This window comes from Scardinius erythrophthalmus (genome assembly GCF_964197995.2).
Source record: "Scardinius erythrophthalmus genome assembly, chromosome: 25".
Lineage (NCBI taxonomy): Eukaryota > Metazoa > Chordata > Actinopteri > Cypriniformes > Leuciscidae > Scardinius > Scardinius erythrophthalmus.
In genome coordinates this window covers 3,821,743-3,844,520 of record NC_138245.1, presented here as the reverse complement: position 1 = coordinate 3,844,520, position 22,778 = coordinate 3,821,743, and the positions used below count along the sequence as shown (strand labels likewise).

Here is a 22,778-nt window from a genome sequence, read left to right as displayed (position 1 = left end):
ATTACTATTATTTTCCTTTTTGTTTGTTTTATTTTAACACTATGGACCGGGATTCTGTGTCCTTAATAAAGATTGAATGAATGAATGAATGAATGAATGAATATTATCAAAACATTCTTCATTAATCTTGATTAATTATTTATTATATATCTCCATAACGCCTACCGTGCTCATTTTCTTTGTTAGATAGCCTAGAGACCTTTGGTAGGTTAAAAAATTCCAAAATAAGTTCATTTTTTTTTAAGAAAATTAAATAGTAACCAGTGCTTATGGGGTTAAATGATAAAACAAAATGTTTGTTTAATTGTTTAATTGCGTTTTGAAGTGGATCAACACATTTCATCAAAGTTATAGCCTACATATTGAACAATACCCGTTCTTGACAACTTTGATTAACTTTTTTTAACCACTTCAAATGTTGACTACTGTACTTTAAAAGAATACAAGTACAAGTGCTAATTGAATGTAATGTTTTCGTACACTTAATCGGAGGTTATTTACAATTGGATTAAAATGTAATTTAAATTGATATGCAATTAGTTGACTAAATATAGACTATTTTAAGTACTTTAAAAGTAAATTAATAATTATATTGTATTTGAAATATGGTTAATGTGTACTGTCAAATGTACTGAAAATGCTATTGTTAAACTAAGATATAGGCTACATTAATGCCATTCATATTGATGCTTTATGTCATGTATTTAAATATTTTTGTAATTACGCATTTGTAATGATGAAGTTGCAATTCAGTACATATTAACTTCAGTATTTGTTCACTTCAAATGTAAATCAAATAAGCCTAACAGGCTATATATAATAAAGTAGGTTACTATGTGATTTATGTCAACACATCAAAATAAGTGTATTTCTTTAAAGCATTATGACACTAGATGATTAAAACATAACGGTTTTTTAAATAAAATGTTAAATTACAAAATGTATTCTTACCTTGACTTGACCGAAAAACAACATTCTTTGTCATTCATATTCACATCTGATTTACTGGATTTTTTAGTTTGAACATTATGCGAGTATTGGAGATTATTTATTTTCGTGTTTTTTTTCTTTATATATTTATGCACGTCCAATCGTATAATCATTTTTGCTTCTTCACGGCATATGGAGACATGCTTTTTTACTGTCTCCGAGTTGACGCAAATGTTTGTTTGTATTTGCACAGCATATCTCGGAGAAACATTCACTCTATTCACAACTATACACAAAGATCGGTTCTGTTTCCTTTCAAAAGTCACATACTTTTTGTCCCTCGAAGAAAAGTTCACAGTTCACAATAGCGGGTTTCCAGAAAAATATTGCAGGTGACTTCGGCTTAACTTCTTTTCCTTCATCCGTCTGTTCTGGAACCAAATCTTGACCTGTCGGTCAGTGAGGTTTAACATTCTGGAGAGCTGAAGCCGTTTCTCTTTATTGATGTAAACATTAAAGAAGAATTCTCGCTCCAGTTCTCGGATCTGAAACTTGGTGTATGGACATCGCTTCTTCCTCACTCGTGGGGTAGCTAAGAGCGATTAAACAAGAAAGAGAGAGGTCAAAAACTGCCACAGCAATGCTATTATCAAATGATCAGTTATTGGCTTCATTATGAATGTATCACTACCAGCAACTTTAATAATGAAAAACAACAATATTAGTAACAGCCCATGTAATCTATTTGTTACTAATTAACCTTTCCCCCCATAAAAACAAAAACAAAACAACAACAAACATGTAAAATTAAAACATAACTTTGGCAGTGCATTTTATGTCACGTGCCACAATTAAATAAACAGTAATAGAATAAATGGAGAGAACGATCTAGACTAGGCTATTCAAAATGATACACTATTGCGAAGTAACGGGTTTGTTTTCCCTTTAATGCATTTCTCAGAATAAAGTTATTTTCTAAAAAGCATTAAACTTTCTGCTAAATTATAGAATTAGGTTTTTGCTGTGGTGGGTTTTACTTACAGCGGCTTTCCTTTTCTCAGATGCTGGAAGCAACGTTCTGCTCAATTGCTTTTTATTATTGGCTAACATCCCTTAAAACGTTCGATACAAGTTCATGATCAAAGTTACTATTTGTCACCATTGCTTCCTCGCACAATTTGACAGACTAACACATTGTGTGAAACATGGTGTTTTTTCAAAGACCTTTCCCATTGTAAAAATTCTTCCCGCTCACAGAAAAAGCTGTAGCCAGGTCATAATAAAACCCCTTGAATGCTTATAAAACTCCACATAAAATCTAATACGAAACACCGCTCTAGCCAACATTTTACAGCGACGAACACATACTAACCGAATTTGGTTTGGTTGTCGTTTTTTGTCCCCGACGAGGTTTGAAAAGAACCCGAGGTTCTGTTTTTCTCATGCTCTTTCTCTACATCTCCAGCACTGACGAGGACTGAAGACTCAGGCTTTCCAGAGCTGCCTTTCTGCACACAGTTATCTTCCAATCCGCTATTGGAACAGTCCAAAAAACGACCAAAACTTTGCGAAAAAACGTTGGTCTTTCCAGTGCTGGAATAAAAGCCAGTGCTAGAATGGTTAATACCCGGGTGATAATGGTGGTGACTGTAGACATTTTCGTTCTTCATCCACTTTTCCGTCATGGTGGCTGACGGCGGAAGGCAATCTCTGTCCTCCTCCGCATAAGAGGAATAGTTCCCCATGTGGTGCCACTTACCCGACTGATTCAACCCATATGATAAATCCCTGACTGGCGGAACTTGCGTGAAGTTAGTGGAATACGAATATGTGATTTGCTGTGACTGGGCTTGTGGTAAAAGCGAAGAAACGGTAGAATATTCTTGGGCGTAAAAGGTTCTGGGGAGGAAGAGTTTTGTGGCGCAGTCCGCCCGCTCCCCAAGCTCGGAAGTCCGTTGTTTACAAGACTGGGAGCAGAAGTTACCAAGATTGAAAGAGTTAAACATTATTCCCTTCAGTTCTCCGGTAGATCAAAATGAATGCTTTGGATCCGAACAGAAGAAAAAAATTGGGAAGGCGAGATGACACGTTATATCCCACCACTAACTCGCTCTAAGACACGTGATCCAAAGTTGAAATTCTCGTATATCAATTTAGAAACGTTTCACACGTTGGAGTGGTTCATTCAAGGTAAAGGCGGCTAAATTACTGTTTCAAAGACGACGAGATCATGGTGCTCTGGCAGTAGCCTGTTAGTTTTTTCACTACATAATATTTCAATCCAAGTACTTGTAAGCTAGCCTATGGCATATAATAGCCTACACATTTGCAGGACAGAGTGTTGCAGTTTTCAATAGTATTCAAAAATATTGTAATGAATGGGCCTTGAGTGCATAAATAGAAAGAATTATGGCTTTCTGTCCTCAGTCATAACAAGAGTTAAATAGACATAATGGTAACACTTTAGAATACTGTATCTTAATTACTGCATAACTAATAAGTAATTATTGAAGAACTAATAGGTAATTATTCATTAACTACTTCTTCACTACTGTTAACTACTAAGGAAGATGTGTTAACTAATCAGTATGTAATATATTTGTGTTAATTGTGTTAAGTAACAGTTAGTTAATCAATAAATAATGAATTCTGTCATAACGCTTGAAGAACTACTACTAATTATCTACTAATTAAGGTTCAAGAAAAATAGCTAAGAAGTAACTACTAATGAACAGTCATACAAAACTAACCTCAGATTAGTTTTTATATTTTATATACAGTACTGTGTGTGTCTGTTTTCCTCAGCATAGAATGCCATTGAGTAAATTCATGTTTGAGGCAATGACTGAGGGAAACTGAAAATACAGGGAACTTATTAGTAATTCATAAATAATTATCAAATAATTCTGCAGGAATTACTTAGAACCTGGAACAGTATTCTAAAGTGAGAATATAGGGAACTCATTGGTAATTAATAAATAATTATCAAATAATTATCCAGGAATTAGGCTACTTATAACCTGAAACAGTATTCTAAAGTGAACATATAAGGAAATTAATTGGTAATTAACAAATAATTATTAGATAATTCTTGATGAATTACTTGGAACCTGGAACAGTATTCTAAAGTGAGAATATAGGGAACTCATTAGTAATTAATAAATAATTATCAAATAATTATCCAGGAATTAGGCTACTTATAACCTGAAACAGTATTCTAAAGTGAACATATAAGGAAATTAATTGGTAATTAACAAATAATTATTAGATAATTCTTGATGAATTACTTGGAACCTGGAACAGTATTCTAAAGTGAGAATATAGGGAACTCATTAGTAATTAATAAATAATTATCAAATAATTATCCAGGAATTAGGCTACTTATAACCTGAAACAGTATTCTAAAGTGAACATATAAGGAAATTAATTGGTAATTAACAAATAATTATTAGATAATTCTTGATGAATTACTTGGAACCTGGAACAGTATTCTAAAGTGAGAATATAGGGAACTCATTAGTAATTAATAAATAATTATCAAATAATTATCCAGGAATTAGGCTACTTATAACCTGAAACAGTATTCTAAAGTGAACATATAAGGAAATTAATTGGTAATTAACAAATAATTATTAGATAATTCTTGATGAATTACTTGGAACCTGGAACAGTATTCTAAAGTGAGAATATAGGGAACTCATTAGTAATTAATACAGAATTACCACATACTTCTGACTCAAATCAAACTTACTGTAAAAAACACATTATTAACGGTATTATCTAAACCTTTGTAAAATAGATAAGTTATCATACATTATGATACATTTTGCTAATTAAATAAAAAGTTTGCTTATTTGCAGATCAATATATAGCCTAGTAAATGTCTGCACTCATCTTTCTTATTAGTGCTGAAGAATGACTAAAACTGGCTAGAAAATAAAATAAAAAACATTGATCTGTGCTTTTTACTTTTCAAGTAATTACCTTTGTACATTTACTAAGGTAATTTTGAAAATGAATAGGCCAATAGTTTATCATTTTACTGGAGTAATATTTTATTGGGTTATCTGTACTTTTACTCAAGTACTTGATTTGTGTACTTCATCCACCACTCCACTGCTAAAATAAAACGGTTTATTGTAGTAACCACTGTGTATGACTGTTCATTAGTAGTTACTTCTTAGTTATTTTTCTTGCACTTTAATTAATAGATAATTAATAATAGTTCTTCAAGAGTTATGACATAATTTATTAGTTATTGATTAACTAACTGAAACTTAACACAATCATACAATTCTATTACATACTAATTAGTTAACACATCTTCCTTAGTAGTTAACAGTAGTGACTTAAGTGTTAATAAATAATTATCTATTAGTTCCTCAATAATTACTTATTAGTTAGGCAGTAAGTAAGATACAGTATTCTAAAGTGTTACCGACATAATTATGTAATAATACAATGATGATGATGATGATGATGATGATATAGCCCATATAGCAAATTTTGTTATCATACATCATGAAGTTGCATAAAAACCTTCATGATGTAGGCTATGATAATACAATTTCAAAAATATATTTCTATGTGCGTCTTTTTGTCTTTTTGAAAAACAACGTAGCCTAATGGACTATTAAATAGTTTGAGGTTCTTGTTAGTTTCGGGTTTGTATTTGGTTTGGTTAGGTTTTCTGTCGCCCTTATCTAACACATCTGATCCAGATAAACAGATCATTTGAGCTTCATGATAAGAGAGGCATACACAATGTGCAGTGCTGTGCATGGCCAGGAAATAATATGCATGAGAAGGCCGGTGTAAAAGTCCAACCCGATCTCACGGCAGTTCGTACCGTACGTATTCTACGAGGTGGCTAATTCGTACGAATATACGACCTCACTCGTACGAGTTCGAACGATTTTTGCTAAATCGTACATATTTTACGAGTTTCCCAATTCGTAGGCTATGAATTCGTACGAATGACCTACACCTGACTCCGCCCCTAAACCTACACATCACTGGGTTTAGATACCTCGTACTCGTATACGAATTGGTCGAGTCTGTCATTTTCTATTTAACAAACAACCGTATTAGAAAGCTAACTTTGCAAGCTGTCTGTTTCATGAGGCAACTCTGTCATAATATGTAAAACAAGCACTACACATGGCAGGCGTGTGAAATTATGTTATTGTCCCTCTAGACTCACATCATTTTAATTGGATGTTAGCCAAACTTTTCATCTTGCTTGCTTGTGTTGTGAACAGTTTCAAGTATTAACTAGGGCCGTGTGTATAACAAAAATAAAAAGGTCAAGAGTATGAGCAGCAGCAATCGGCAACAACTTTTAAGAGCTGGACCAATGAAACATCCAGCTATCTAAATTTATAAAAATGTATACACTTTATTAGAGGCTTGTTACAATTTGATATAATTTGATTTGAAATAAAATTGACCAGAAAGGGAGAATTTATTTTATTTTAGAGATTTATTTGGGCGCCAAATGCGAATGTGCTATATATATTAGCACATTCGCATTTGGCGCCCAAATAAATGCCAACGGTAGAAATATGTGCAAAACAACAACAACAACAACAACAACAACAACAACAACACACACACAAATGTCAAGACTGACATGCAATATAGGGTGTTTCGTATCGGGATGGTCATGACAATTTTACTCTAAAATAAATTCTCCCTTTCTGGTCAATTTTATTTCAAATCAAATTATATCAAATTGTAACAAGCCTCTAATAAAGTGTATACATTTTTATAAATTTAGACAGACGTTTCGAACTTGGCTACAAGTTAGAACTTCAGAATGGTGTTATTAGGCTACATAAGCGGAAATGTAAAGAAAATGTTAAAGTGCAAAAGTTAATATCCTAACCAGTGATGAGCAATACATTTCAGAAACAGAGATGTGAGCAACGTTGAAATGGGTGTAATTGGAAAGCTTTTGAATTAAATAACAATAATTCTTTAGGCGGGAAATTAAACGTGCGTTTTATTCCTTTCGGTTTAAAATGGAGTTCTAAGAACGCAGGACCTTATGAGCCTTTACTTCCCACAGGATTCGGTTGCAGTAAGTCATGCACCCTGTAGTTTCTCCTTTATGATGTTTAATTTCCTCCGCTACTTCCTACCGTTTTAAATTCAGAGAAAGAGTGCTGGTGTTTGAAGTTGCATTTAGAATCACTTCATATATTATATTTATGCCCTGTTCTTACTGCAAAATTGTTTCTTCCTTCCAATATATCCAAAGCCATTTTCCTGTCACACTAAATTAAGGTGATTTTTTTTTTTATATATATATATATCGTCTTCCTTCTCTACACTGACAAAACAAATCGAAAACCTAAATCTAAACTCAACAGATCGTTCTTTAGGGTTTCAGTGGTGGTGATTTTAGAGTTGAATGTTATTTATTTTAATAGATACGTACAATGGCATACTTTTCTAAAACCGTTTTATTATTTATTAACCTTAATTTAACATCCTCAGGATTATCAAATTAGGCTATAAACATTTTATTGATTAGTGAGAAAATAACAAATTAATCTTATCTCAGGTAACCTAAAATGTGCTTTAGCCTACATTAAGTCAGAAATGACATTTGATTTGAGTTACAAATTAGGTTACAACAAAAGTATGCATAAAATTAAACTTTAAAACATCTTTGTATATTCGCGTGAACATCTTAATGCCCAATCCTCCTAAAAATCATAGACATGTTTATGTTCAGTAAAACCGTTTAATACGGACCGACAGACCTTTACAACAGCGGCACAGTGCAGATTATTCGTAATAAACCGCAGGAATCCTTTTATTCCCTCTTGCTTTTAGTTTCAGGACACAAAAGCGAGTGATAATGAGAGGAAATGAGACTAGAAACATAAAAGTTTATATCTCAGAAAGTTTCGACTTACAACAATAACAGTATTTACTAGTAGCCTAATATTAATCTTTCCGTTCGGCATTGTTTTATAGGCTATAATGTTCAGAAACAAGTCAAGAATGAAATAAATGTATGATTACAATGTGTTTATCTGATGAACGTATTTTCTTTGTTACATAAAATCTAAATACTTGCTTTAATCATCAAGTAATTAACGACAATGAACAATTGATTGTATGCCTGTAGATTAAACTGTTTCTGCCGAAATTTTATAAAAAAATGTAAAATTAGTCTTGTTTTTCGGTGTTATTTTTTTTAAATGCATTTAATCTGTACTATTAAGATTCACATACACTGTAAAAGGTGGTTACCATTATCCTAAGGTTTTCTACCCTTGAGTTTAGTTTTGTTGGTGTTATATAGGTTGGTTAGATGATATATAACCTAAATATAAATAAATTCGCAGGTTATTTGATTAAATTGTCATGCTATTGTTTTTAGTCCTATTGCTATCTCAAAAGATCAGTGACAAGGATGTTTCCTGATTTCTGTTACATTTAATACAGTTAAAAAACATTATTCTATGCCTTTTTTTTTTTTCCTTTTTGGATCAGGAAGCTAAATGAAAATGCTTAGGAAGACATCTGAATGTTTACTCCATCTTCTTCTCTCACTCCTCCCACTGCCACATTCAAGGTCGAGTCCACGCCACAGCCAGAGGCTGTAAAGAGCCCGACTGTCTCAAAGTCGAAACCTTTATAACAAGGACATTTATTGTGGAAAGACAAATGAGTGCTATCATCATGCATGCTGACGTCCAAAAATGTATTTTTTACACTTATGTACGCAGAAGCGTTAAGCTTTCAAAGCATTATGTTTTACACAACCTCATTACAGGACATTGGGACATTAGTATACATAACAAATAAAACCCATGACGGGTTGGATATATTTTGGTGAGAAATGTTAAATTTGAGCGTGTTAAAAACAAACTTCCAAAAGGTTCATCATTGTGACTAGCAAATTTAGGCTATTTCACGAAACATATACTTCATAGCAAGACCAATGATTAATTTTCAGTAGGATATAGGCCTAATTTAGACAGCTAAAACTATAGCTAGAGATACAGTTATGTCAGATACAGTTAAGAAACGTTAGGTCAGACAACAACAGAGAACAGACAACAGTTAATAGGCTAATCACATTTTATTGGAAATTAGTTGAACGCTTAGCCCCACACTGATACTATCATTTAATGCTTATTGGTGTAGCAGACATTTGCCAACCCAAACATCAGGAAGACATTGCACTGATTATAAAAACGTTATTACCCAGAACAGTAGTATTATAGCCTAGCTATATGCTATCATGTACTCCGTTTTAACAAATATATCATTAACACAGCGTTCCTAGAGGAAAACACAACTGACCGCACTGAGAAAGACGGCAGTGAGTGAATGTTCGAGCGTTGTAAACATCACATGCAAATATCACAACAATAGTAGGCTAGTAGCTACTTGCTAAAGCCTGGCACCGTCCATGCTCTTTGGTCTGGACTACAACAAAGAGACAAAAAAGATCATAATTTCATCTTAAAGCCTCTTTGTCCCTTCAGGTTCAAGCAGGATCATGCTTACTGCAGTTGTGAATTATATAAATTTAGCCGTGAGATCGGGTTGGTCTTTTCTATTTTACGCATCAACTATTTCGTTTAAGCTGTGTGCATGGTTACTTAAAGTCCAAGCTTCAATGAGAGCTACTATTTGGAAACCGCGAACTGATCCTCCATTCATAACAAAACAATCAGCAATCATTCCGATGTTTTATGAATCATCTCAGATCTCAGTCAGGATCCGCCTCGCTCTAAAAGAAAGACAGAGCCTGTTCCCGCATCAAGAGCCTTTTCTTCTTCATGCGACGGTTCTGGAACCAGATTTTGACCTGTTGGTCCGTGAGATTGAGCTGGTCCGACAGTTCCCTCCTCCGCTGTCGAGTGATGAACTCATTGAGGATAAACTCACACTCTAATTCATTCAGCTGAAGCTTTGAATAGGGTTTACGCTTCTTTCGGGTGTGTGTGTGAATTGGGAACCACAGCGCACCTTAGAAAAAAAAGAAAATTCTGCAATGATTTTTGTTTATGTTTGCAAGACAAACGCACAAGCTACGAAATTCACTTATTTGAAAGCGCACAATGTCCAACTCCTCTTAGAGAACATGCATGATTTCTCTTCAAGATCCTCCACGGTAAGCAATTTTGCAATTAAAAGACGTCTAATAGCCGTCCATACACAGCCCTGAAGTCTAAGCTAAAACAAGACAAAAATTGGGCTGTCAGTGAAAATTTAATAGACGTCTAACCATAGCCCAAGAATAGACTAGTCATCAATTAGATCAATTTGAAATGAAACAAAACACCTTACAATCACTGTTGACTTGGAATATCTATGCTGGAAAATCATATCTCGCAAGTTACTTTGGCAAAAACGACATGTAACCACATTCAAGGTTATTTTGGCTAGAAGTGTGTTACTCATTGCCAGACTATATCGGGTCTATAGTTAACCGAAACGGTGAAATGATGGCTATTGCTTGCAGGGTCATCTTCTCATCTAAACACAACACTTTATAAAGACTCACCTCCGTGTATGGCTGTGTGGATGTCAGGAGATGTCAGGGGACTCGTGATGCCCGGTGGGGTCTTGGACCCCTCCATAATGAGTGAAGAACCAGAATCGGATTCAAGGGACCGACACGATGGAGGGTTTAGGGTTAAATGTTCGGCAGTCGTTGAGTAGTCATATTTGGAGTAATTTCCACCGTTGTCCATTCCGTTCAGATTCTTCAGTCCTGACACTGATGAGTTGTCCAGTTTAAGGCTGGTATTGTTATTGTCACCAGCACCGCTGGTGGCGCACGCACTCTCACTATAACAACATATGTGTTCTTCCTGCCGAGGAATGTCGCATGATTGAGTGTATGTGGAGTTTAAAGAAACATAAGATTGTGGGTATCCAGCACATGGTTCCGATGGATTCCAAGACAAAGAGAAGACATTGTGTCTTCTTGAGGTTTGCATCCCTAACGGTTCGTCCGACGCACGGAAATTGGAGAGATAACATGCATCTCTTGTATGAATGTTAACCAATTGTCCAACAAACCCGGGATTAAGGAGATTGTGCTCGCCCATTTTGGCGGGCCCGACTAAGAGTTTATAGTTTATACAGCAAATCTGACATTAACGTATGGGGAAACCAGGCTGAGCCCTATTGGCTGTATAGTGGTCACATGACACTGGTTGCAAGTGAGTTGCAGAAGGAGGCTCTGTGTCTCGTGTCTGACAAAGTATTAGCTTGGTTTATTAGTTTTTTTTTTATAGGCTACTATAATGCCTTTATACTGTACACTCCCAAAAGAGAATTTTTTTCATTAAGTTGCCTACTGATATCCTGGTAGTTTATATTACGTGCATAAAACTACATATTTGGATGTATTGTTTTTAAATATATATTATTTGTGATTTAAAATAATTTACAGATTTAGGTGTTGCCTACTTTTTATTGTTTATTATTTTGTCAGCAAAACAATCTCATCTCATTATGCAATGACAAGCATCAGGATAATTTGAAATGTTAAATTAAGTTATGTTGCACGGCTTTATTTTGACATTTTAACATTTTAAAGCATCTAGCTTAAAACACAAAGCAAATCCAGGTTCAAAGACATGCTCTCCTCATTTTTACAGTATGGTATATTAACAGTGTTGGGTAAGTTACTCTAAAAAACGAATTTATCCCATAGCTACTAATTATTCAACAGTGTAATTAGATTCTTGTACTTCTTTATCTCTCTAAAAAGTATTGAACTCTCTGAATCCGTTATCAACCTCGACCAGTTGAACAAAACAAGGATACATAATTCTTTTAATTCTTTTTAAATAAATAAAAGAAAACTACATAAATTATCCTTGAACTGACCAAAGTATTTAAGAGAGGTTGCATCAAAACATACATTTTATCATTACACGTTCATTTTTTATGTTAAATTCTCTATTGTTTTATATAGAATTTAATTAAATTTCAGACTAAAACATGTCAGATTAAAAGTAATCCCTTACTTTACGTTTTCAAGGGAAAAGTACTTAGTAATGCATTACAATAATAGCAGGCTATATTTGCATTAACTAGGCTACACCCCCTCACAAATACGTTTGCAAAAAGAAATGTACAAGACTTCTCTCTCAAATTACATTACTTTAAAACCATATACAGGTTTCCATTCAGTGGTTTTAACTCAGGAGTAGTTTAGTCAGTCATTTTATAAAAGGCAGAGAGCGTCCATTACGTCATCGTGCCATCATCACCATTAAAGTCCATCTTAAGTGCGAAGCATAGAAAATTAAATTGAGAGCAACTGAATTAGCAAATTACTCACATGAAAGTCGCATCAACATCATTCATCCCCTCAGTGTGTATTCGTCATAAACAATTATACATTAGGCTATACAGTGTTTCATGGAACTGTATTATAATAGGCTATATATAGCCTATTATAATACAGTTCCATGAAACACTGTATAGCCTAATGTATAATTGTTTATGACGAATAGCTAGCTGTACATTCAGGGTTGTACAGCTACAGCTAGCTGTACTATAGCTAGCTGTACATTCAGGGTTATTTTTGTAAGACAAAGTAGGCGTAATTTGATGAATAATTGGAAGAGACCTAAACCTTTCGCTCATCTTCAGAGCGCAAATGAATTTTTTTAAATAATTTATTATCATTTTTGAGCAACCAATACATGCATGTAGGCTAACAACTACAACAACAAAAAACCTTCCAACGCAATCCATGAATCGAGTTTTTTATTCTAACTTCTGATAAGCACGTTCAAGTCTTACAACTAATTAAATTAACATGAGTAGGCTATACCTATAAACAATTATTTAATTGCCTGCCTCAACATTTTTAAAATAGCCTACAGTTTTTCTCATTATCTTAACCAGTAGTTTATATCCTCTGTTGTACTGAAGCTTCCCACTTCTGTGTCGGTTCAAGGTCACTGTCTAGTACATGTGCGACACATTTAAACAACAGTCTCAGATTCTGTGGACTTGAATCACACTAAGGTCGCATTCCTTCCATGACCTTCAACACCAGACTCACCCTTATTTTAAAAAACAGGTAGCCTAACGATCATCCATTCTTGAAACTGCGGTCGATCTACCTAATTATCTAAACCACAATTTTTACAAGGATATAAAGCTAAATGTAAAGTTAATATGCCTAGAAAAAGAAATAAATGCAACAGATTATTTACTTTTCTAAAATATTTAATCCAAATTATCATCGACATTAAGACAATTTAAGAGATTTTAATTAAATATATCTATCGATATATCAAATATGCATCTCCCTCCATCCAAGCGCCTTTTATGGCTTGTTTCCACTGAGCGGTACAGGCCTACGGTACGGTACGATTCGGGACGGTAAACCCTGATCCGGCTTGCGTTTCCACCGCCAACAGTAGGCTACCCTTACTTGATAGTTTGATACTTGCTTGTAGCCCATGCCATAAAGAAGCGATCGACGTCATTTTCGCGCGAAGAAGAAAGCGACATAGTAAACAACAAATGGATGACATTCAGCAGATCTTGTTCTTGCCTCTCGGCATGTTTGTCATAAGACAAGCGCCGACAAGTGATGATACTCAGTCAACCAATTAACATTCTGCATTGAGTCTCGAGACATAGACAGTTGAGACACCTTAAACAACTTGCGTTCGCAGCAAGCACAAGTTGTGATTTTTGCTGTGCACATGCGTATTAGTGCCCTCTTTGATCGTGGGAAATTTGAACAATGGACGCATCTCCGATCCGAAGAAATCGAGAAAAGTTTTTTTTCTAAAGTAGGACGTCCACTTCACCATGCACTCTCCACAATGAATAGCTTATTATTATCCTTATGTGACTGTTAAACGTAACTGGTATCACCACAAACGTAATTCTGTGCCCTAAAAACTGGCATATTTCACGGTATTGTGTCATGCAAGGTTATTGCAAAATCTAGAGAAATGTGCGAGGTGGCCAGCGGGGGATAGTTGAGACACACGTGTACCAACTATACCCCCGATAGAGTTCAATTAGGAAACACAAAGTTGTTCAGTGTTATGATAACAGGTTAAATGTCGTAATTAGCCAGCATAGGACGCAAATGAAAGTAAAAATTTGATATTTGTGATATTGTGTATTATTAATAAATATTGTTTAATATTTTGTTCCTGCTTTATAAATTTTAACAAGTGCAAATTAAAATTAAAATGAATTAATATAAATGGATGAATAAACAAAAATGTTGCCCAATTGTTATTTTCTTTATTTGTCTTTATTTTTTATATGTACAATGAATGGTTAGTTACCTTTACATCATTAAAAATGGGTGTCTCAACTGTACCATGCACTGTCTCAACTGTACCACACATATGGGTACAATTGAGACAAAGCTGAGACAAAAAAGCACCTTATTTTTATGAGCTCATTGTGGAAAATATAAACTACTTGTGGGTATTATTGATTGATAATATCTTAGTCTACAAGCTAATGAAATGTCATGTGGCATGTCATGTGGAAATTCACTTCTTTTCAGTATCTATTTTTGTGTGAAAAATCAAAATGCAAAAAGTGTCTCAACTGTACTCAGTCTACCCTACCGTAGCCTACCACTGTGCTAGGTACCCCAACGGAAGGGTATCCAAAAAGTGGTATGGAACGGACGGTTCGGCATTTTGGCAACATTCACAACTTTTGACAGTGGAAACGTAAATAATTGCGTACCATACATACTGCACTGTACCACACCGTACCGCTCTTAACCTGCACACTTACACTCTTTCTCCACTAGAGGCAGTGATAGACCATATTATATGCCTTCTTTTTTAAATTGTGCTTTGCAAATGGTCACTCAAAATAGCTCATAGGCCTATATTAATTGCAACACTAGAATTACGGATAATTAAGGATATTATATAATAGCAGTAAAACAGTGTTTTACTAACGTGTTTTAAAAACAGTCACTGAGACAATTATTCAGAAGAGAATCCCGTATTGTCATTCAACAAACAAACATTCAGAAGTCCCATTTTACTGTTGATGGATAATTGTATTAGTATGAATAACTGTCACGCAACCATGAGGTTTTCTTGTAGTCTTGGTATAGGCCTTTCACAATATGTTAAAATTGAACATTCATGGAAATGCTTTAATATGACCTATGATATTACTGTTTTGTCATTTTTCAGCTTTGAGACACATGTAAAAATAGCTTGTAGTTTTAACTTAACCATGTCAATGACATCTTAATGCTAGACATCAGTATAGACTACAATGGTCTACTTGTTGTCTATGGTCAACCAGCACACAGTCCATATTCATGCTAGCCTGTTTAAAGTGGTACATACATGCTGATGAGATCATATAGCAGAAAAATTGGAGAAATATAAACTACCTGTTTATATGAGAGTATTGTTTGTTTAAAACGTGGGATAATTTAAACAATCAATTATTAACCAATATTTTGGTCAACTTCATTGATTTTAGCTGATCATAATATAATATAATAAACAGATTTTGAGGTAAGAATGTCTTTTTTTTTTCTTTTCTTTTTTTGGCCAAAAATATATTTTGTTTAGTACTTAAACTTGTTCATATTAACTATTAGAATAAATCGTTTTTTCTCAAGCAAAATGTGATGCATTTTAACCTGCTAATTTCAAACAAAAATAGGGGTGGCTAAACATTGGCTGACAGGGGTCATCTTTAAACATCTTTAAAAGTGTTACAACAACCATCCCCTTACATCCAATAAGAACAGTTTGTTTTTAATTTTTTTTTTTTTCAGAATGCCTAAACAATGAAAAAAGACAGATCATGTCTGCCAATGCAAAAAAGAGAAATTGACAGGTTTCAAAGAAGGTCAGATCAGTCAGATCAGTTGCGAAGACAATGTTGAAAGCCTGTGGTGAGGATTCTGAGACCTCACACAATGAATACTTTTATGCTGTTTGTATGGAGCCTTTTGGCAACTCGAAGCCAAAGGAAGTGTGGGTAAGATGTGCCGTCTGCGGTCTCTGTCCCACCAAACCTGCACTGCAGGGTTTACAACATTCACTTGTTACTATCCTGACTCTGACTGAGAATATTCACACACAGACACACAAACTCAATTTACGATCTCAAACTTGGTTAGACCTACATGTTCACAGGAGGTGTTGAGTGTTAAGCAAGCATACATTAAGCATAAATACTGTCAAGGAAGTTTGTTCTTTACACACACACACACACACACACACACACACACACACACACACACACACACACCCACACACGCGCACACACACACACACACACACACACACACACACACACACACACACACACACACACACACACACACACACACACACACACACACACACACACACACTCCTCAGTATTTGAGTTATGGCCAGTCACAGGGAGAGAGGAGTTGTTGTGATTTGTTATTGATATGGATTGTTTTAAAGGGGTAGTTGAGTATGATTTCACTTTTCTAACTTTAGTTAGTGTGTAATGTTGCTGTTTGAGCATAAACAACATCTGCAAAGTTACAACGCTCAAAGTTCAAATCAAAGGAAGATATTTGCTTTTAAAGAAAAGGACTAAAACAAGTGACTACACGACATTCCTCCAGGGTTAGTGACATCACTAACCCTAAAATTTACATAAACCCCGCCCCCAGGAACAGTCCACGTTGAGAAGAGGAAAAGTTGTTGTATAAGAGTACATTTGTGAGTCAGCTCAAACTTTAGCATCCATCTTTTCACATGCAATAGAAAGTCACTCTGTGTGCATCTCACAACAGTTCCTATATGAGCGATTTATAGATTATCATGACAGAATATGCCAATTGAAGATAGTTAACTCCACATCAGAAACATAAACTCATCAACTAACCATTCAGAGATGTCCTGTTGCATTTTACATGTTGTCACTTCTTCTTGAGTCTCTCCGTCTTTGTCTGACTCCGTTTTAACATTAAAGGCAGAACACTTTCTGTAATTTTAGTGTGTCTGCGTGAGGTAATTGTTGCTGCTAACACAGGAGCTCTTGAAACCCCGCCCTCTGCAGAAGCTCATTTGCATTTAAAGGGCCAGGCACAAAACAGTGCGTTTTTGCAAACCCTCAAAAAGTGACAACTTTAACATGCTATATAAAAATATTTTGTGCTAAAACTTCACACACACACACTGGGGACATCAGAGATATATTTTTCATCTTGTGAAAAGGGCATTTTACCACTCCTTTAAGAAACCTATTTCTGAAGCATATTGTATAATGTGGCCTCTGTTTTTGCTCCTTTTGTTTAATTGTCATCATGTCCCGGTAGTGATTGTAACAAAGGCACACTATGTATTTGACATCAACTCATATGGGCTGTGATTTTCTTGCAGGGATTTGCCTTTATAAAGAAATGTGGATACATGTGTGGTGGGTAGAAGCATGTTTCTTGTTAGTATGTGCCAACATGCAAACATACATTTCATTAATTTTAAATATATACATTTCGATCCCAGAGTGAGACATAAGAGGCGATGAATTTCACACACACACACACACACACACACACACACACACACACACGCACGCACGCACGCACGCACGCACACACACACACACACACACACACACACACACACACACAATCCTACACCTAAACCCTACCCATCACAAAAAAAACTTTCTGCATTTTTTACATTTTCACTAAACAACACTAAGAATGATTTATAAGCTGTTAATCGCGTATTAAAAACTGAAAAAATACAGCAATGGAGAGCGAATATGGATATGAAAGCTGTATAGAAACATAGACAAGTTGACATAATTTAAACGTACAATGACAATATAAAATATTTTACATATAGAGGAACGTATGTTTGATACGCAATAAGTGGATAATAAATATGTTTCTCCATGGCTTTCGTTACAGACAGTCAAATGCATCCTGCCGTTTCATAACTTACTAAGGTTTGTTACATTTCAGTCAATCCTTGTACAGCATAAGATGACAAACATCTGGAAATTGACATGTGCGAAAATTTGACCCATATAGGCTAAATAATTCCTGCTTTGTCAACTTATTTTCCGCACATTATTTTCACTTAGCCTATATGCAGTGTTTGCATTTGTGTGTTCCGTGGATCATTAATAAAGGAGAAGTATTTTTTTTTTTTTTTTTGCCGTTCAGTATACATCAACAAAGCATTTATGTAAACACGCCTTAACATCAATTCAATACGTTTCTATAAAATACAAGAACTTTGCATGTATGCATGCTATTAAATGGAGCAAAAACGCTACGAAAAAAAAAACATTGCTGCAAAGCTGACAATAAACAATTCAAGGATGCATGACATCATACGTTTTGATGGACTTTTGACGATTTTGCTATAGGCCTACACATATTAATAATTAACATCCCAGTTGCTTTTGAAAGTCACAACCTTCTGTGATAGAACAAATATAGGCCTACACAAACGAGGCAAGAAATCTGTCACACCATAGACGGCTATTAAATTATAAATAGCAGTGACCAATTTAACAGCAGAAGTCTTGTTTACATAATATCAAACGCCAAACCAACGAATCTGATGGGCGGATTGACACGTGTATTATGGGGTAAATCTTAAGCAAAAATGAACAATCATCAGACCTCTTAAGCATTCCAGATCACGTAAGCGTAACTCATTCTTTAAAATAAGATGAATGATGTTGTGACTCCTTTCTGGAAATGTAGGCTGCATTAAGGCTACTGAAACTGTAAAGTAGGCTATACATATTTCATTAGACAAGAGATGGCAGGTCAGGAAGTTTTTTTGTTCTACTTGAATGATGTAATTGTTGGCGCAACCAACTCGACGATAATCAAATAACATGCATGACTTTGCTTGGCGTTGGTTTACACACGAACTTCTTCTCCTTAACCCGGCGGTTCTGGAACCAGATGGTCACCTGGCGTTCAGAGAGATCGGTAGTGGCGCAGATCCTCCTTCTCTTGTCTTTAGTGATGAACTTGCTGGCTTCATACTCTTTCTCCAGCTCCTTTAACTGAATCTTAGTGTACGGAACCCTCTTCTTACGACCGCGACGATACCCGTTCATCTCGGTCTGGTGCGGCATAACATCTGCAGTTTAAGGCGGAAAGAAAATATTAGAAATAATTTGCCAATGTCGAGTACAATCTCTGCTAATGTCTCGTGACTCTCAAACATAGCAAGTAAAATTATTGGTGAATGAATCTGTGACCAAAATTCTGACCAAGAGTTTAAAAATGTAAGTAGGCCTAGCCTATTTGAGATTTGTTGTCTGTGAGTCATCTAATCTATAATTTTATCGTCGTTGGAATAAGAAAATTGTTTGTTTCAAATTAACGTTTTCAAATGGTTTGGAAATATTTACATTTGAGCTGATACAAATAGGCCTATTTAAGAAATTCCAACTCCAACACCCACTTAGGCCTATACACAGGTAGGCATATAACTGAGAGAAATCCTGGTGAATCCCGAAAGATATTAAAGAATAATTGTTAGTCGTTAATTTTCAATTAAATGTTCTTTAAGTTAATCACATCTTTATACTGGTCCTCATAAGCAAAAGCTCCACTCTTCTCCACACAGTGGTTTTAAATAACTGCAACATTATTGAACATTAAACACTCCTTTTCCATTTTAAAGCACACAGAATACAACTTAAATTCAACATTTTTCCTCTCCAAATTAAGTCCCATGCAAAGCACGCTGAAACTACAGTTGTACCGTCGGTTCATGTTCGCCTATACTAATTTAATCTAGGCCTAGTATAGCATTACACTAGCCTACTCTGAAGCAAAAAACAAAAAACAAAACAAACAAACAAACAAACAAAAAAACACAAGAAGATATACAATTTAGTTATGATCACAAATAATATGTATAATATGTTTAAACTAGTTAATTGTCAAGGCTGAATAGACAGACGAGATATTTAAAATTGTAACTTGTCCAAATATTGTACATTTGCAGACAAATTTGTTTTACTTTAACAATAAGATGACCAAAACCAATCAATGAGTTTTTTTTTTTTTAACTGCATTTGGGTGAGCGGGAAATTATTAGAGTTCTGATTGGTTACTTGCAATATTAAGAAAAAAGCTATTATTTAAGTAAAATGCATATTTATAAAAAGGTAATATTTCAACAAGTTTACATCAGCTACAATTTAAACTGACACCTGCCAATCAACATCTTGGTTAAAAATTAAGCTAGAACTACACGGGAAATCACTAGTGTATGAAAAATCAAGGAGGCCTACATGAACATATAGAAATTATATTTAAGATTGGGTGACGATAAAGTAAATTTCCTAATATTTTTGAAGTTTTATCTCTTTTGTTTCTCTATACTCCTAATTTTCCCCTCCAATAGGGCAAGTATAATTAGTGTATAACACAGCATTTCAAACATGAATACCAATGCCAAGCTTTATTATATTTGTTGATATTTCATTTTACCCGAAAACTGGGAATTCCATAGGTAGTTAAAATGTTTTTGTTCCTTAGAACAATATAGTTGCTCGTCCCAGCCGTTCGACAGTGCCCAGTGCTGATAACTGTCCATAGGGAATAAAGTTTCATGCCGGGACTCTGGGCGCGCGCTGATTCCTGGTATAACCGGGACGTCCAAATACCCGGGCACAGACTTATAAGAGCTGGCAAAGCTTGGGTAAACAGCGAATTCTTTGGATCTACTGGAAAGCTCTTCAGATGGTTGCACACCGCTTGGTTCCACGTATTTTTCCCCAGGATGGAAGGAACATGGATTCTGTTGCAAGTTTACGTTGTGAGAGTACTGAAGTCGACATCCATAATATGGACTCCCGAATGGGTATCCACAGCTCAGGGAAGAGCCCGATGAGGTCTGTGGCGCAGGGATATCCGAGTACACTGTCCGGTGGTTCCCAGAGAGGCGTCCCAGTGCAGGGTGCGGGATAAAATCACTGCAGTGAGAGGCAGGACAGCTCCCACTCAGTCCCTCCATGCTCTTGTTTGTTCATCCGAAGTTTTTTTTCATTACACGTTAAACAATGTGTCCGCCCAGCGTCCACGCAGAATCAGCGAAATCAACATGGGTTGCTTTTTAAAACTAGACTGACACCTCACTTCCAAGCTCATTTTCTCCGTGCACGCATGCGCATTGTTAAATCCTGATTACTGACATATGCTGTCAAGACGAAGCGGATTTCTTAGAGGGGAAGATGCATTTCTCTCTTAATATCACTGACGACAAAACAGTCATCAAAAATGAAAAACCTTTTGGATGGCTTGTAAATAGGCCTAGTCTATATATCAAGCAAAACGGTTTATTTTTCCACAATTAAATAAATAGCCTACATATTCGAGAATCGTTTATTGGAAAGGTTAATGAATTATGAAATTAAAATAAATCAATTAAATTAAGCCTAAAATTTTTGCAGACACTGAATGCAAATGTTATACTGCAAATATGTGATATTTGTTCGAAGAAACCTTTTTCTTGTTTTACACTGTCTGGCAAACAAGTAGCTAATTTGGATTGGAAAAGCTTCGTTAAACGTCCTGCTGAGAAAAAAAAAAAAAAAAACAAAAAAAAAAAACACATAATGCATTGAAGTTCTGTAGCTCAAGATTCCTTAGCCCGGCGAGTGTTAGACATTGTTTTACATAAACACAATTTATCAGTTTCAAATAATACAAAAACACGCTAATGTGATTGTCTGCAGCAGGGGAACTTTGGGAATTCGATGAAGTGTCTCAGTGTGTTCAATGGGGATAAAAGTAATAAAATGACAAAGAATATACATGGAAGTAAGAATAGTTCTCTGAGTCTATATAGAGAACTCCATAACCCACCCTATCTCTGTACATACATTTCGCTTTGAGTGTAACATCTAAATAAATTGGTTTTACTTAATTCCAAAATACTGGTAGGACAACTGTAGGTTAATTTAAGGGTTAGATCAAGTAAATCGCATGCACATTCACAATATTTATTCACAATATTTATTGAATATTTGCATATTCAAAATCAAACATATGCAAACACTGTAACCCCTTATAATTAACTAAAAAAAAGTAATAGTCCTAATAAATAAAAAGGAGGTAATCGCTAGGCCTAACATAATTTAAAGTTTACAAACACCAAGATTAATTTCGTAGGACTTCACATTTTAGTTGTGCATGTTAATTGCACGGAACTTTAAATTTATTGAGTATAGTTAACGCGAATTGTATGCGATTAAGAGTAGGCTACAGTTTACTGTGGTAGCGCAAGTAGCCTGGATAATGGCTAATCGTCCAAATGCCACCAGCTGCAAGAAAATCCAAGGTCAAGGTGGAAACGGACAAAGAGTGTCGTAATACGTCTAGACAGAAGGAACGAACTTCACACTTACATTGTCGAGTTCACTTGCACATTACAGTTAGACTTTATATAGACACTAATTGTCCTCAATGGTCCCTTCCTATTCTTTATCTTTACACTATAATCATCACTAAATCTACCAGAGGGACCTTCGATTGAAACTTACAATAACATAAATATATTTAGACTTTAAAGTAGGCTTTCCTCACCAGGACTCTCAATTCCTTCAGAATTTGCCATGTTAAAAAGTGTCCAAATGGTTACACTTTACATTGAAAGTTAGAGCATTATATCAATAACAACATTTATTAACTCAATGTTCATTTATGAATTTTTGTTTGCTCATATTCAACTAATTTAAAGTTAGCCTATGTATAATTAATTTTAAAATATGTAGAATATTCTCAAATTAACTTAAAATGCTAAAAGATCTTGTTCATTTATACATTATGTATCGACATTTTAAATACAGATACAGATTTT

General features: G+C 35.0%; 3 protein-coding genes across 3 annotated transcripts; all 3 read right to left on the bottom strand.

Moving 5' to 3' along the window:
• Window positions 1-1,216: 1,216 nt before the first annotated feature.
• On the bottom strand, window positions 1,217-2,936 carry hoxc11b (homeobox C11b; the record flags this gene model as incomplete). Its single annotated transcript, XM_081357657.1, is given in 3 exon segments — window positions 1,217-1,522; window positions 2,295-2,300; window positions 2,303-2,936. Coding segments are annotated over 3 exon segments (873 nt in total). The 3' UTR covers window positions 1,217-1,289.
• A 6,752-nt stretch (window positions 2,937-9,688) lies between these two features.
• On the bottom strand, window positions 9,689-11,030 carry hoxc12b (homeobox C12b; the record flags this gene model as incomplete). Its single annotated transcript, XM_081357636.1, has 2 exons — window positions 10,466-11,030; window positions 9,689-9,927 (listed from the first exon to the last, which is right to left on the bottom strand). The coding sequence occupies exons 1-2, from the start codon at window positions 11,013-11,015 to the stop codon at window positions 9,689-9,691; spliced, it is 789 nt and encodes a 262-aa protein (XP_081213762.1). The 5' UTR covers window positions 11,016-11,030.
• Window positions 11,031-18,783: 7,753 nt separating this feature from the next.
• hoxc13b (homeobox C13b) lies at window positions 18,784-20,933 on the bottom strand (the record flags this gene model as incomplete). The annotated part of the gene is made up of 2 exons (XM_081357032.1): window positions 18,784-19,043; window positions 20,408-20,933. The coding sequence occupies 2 exons, from the start codon at window positions 20,931-20,933 to the stop codon at window positions 18,784-18,786; spliced, it is 786 nt and encodes a 261-aa protein (XP_081213158.1).
• Window positions 20,934-22,778: the final 1,845 nt, after the last annotated feature.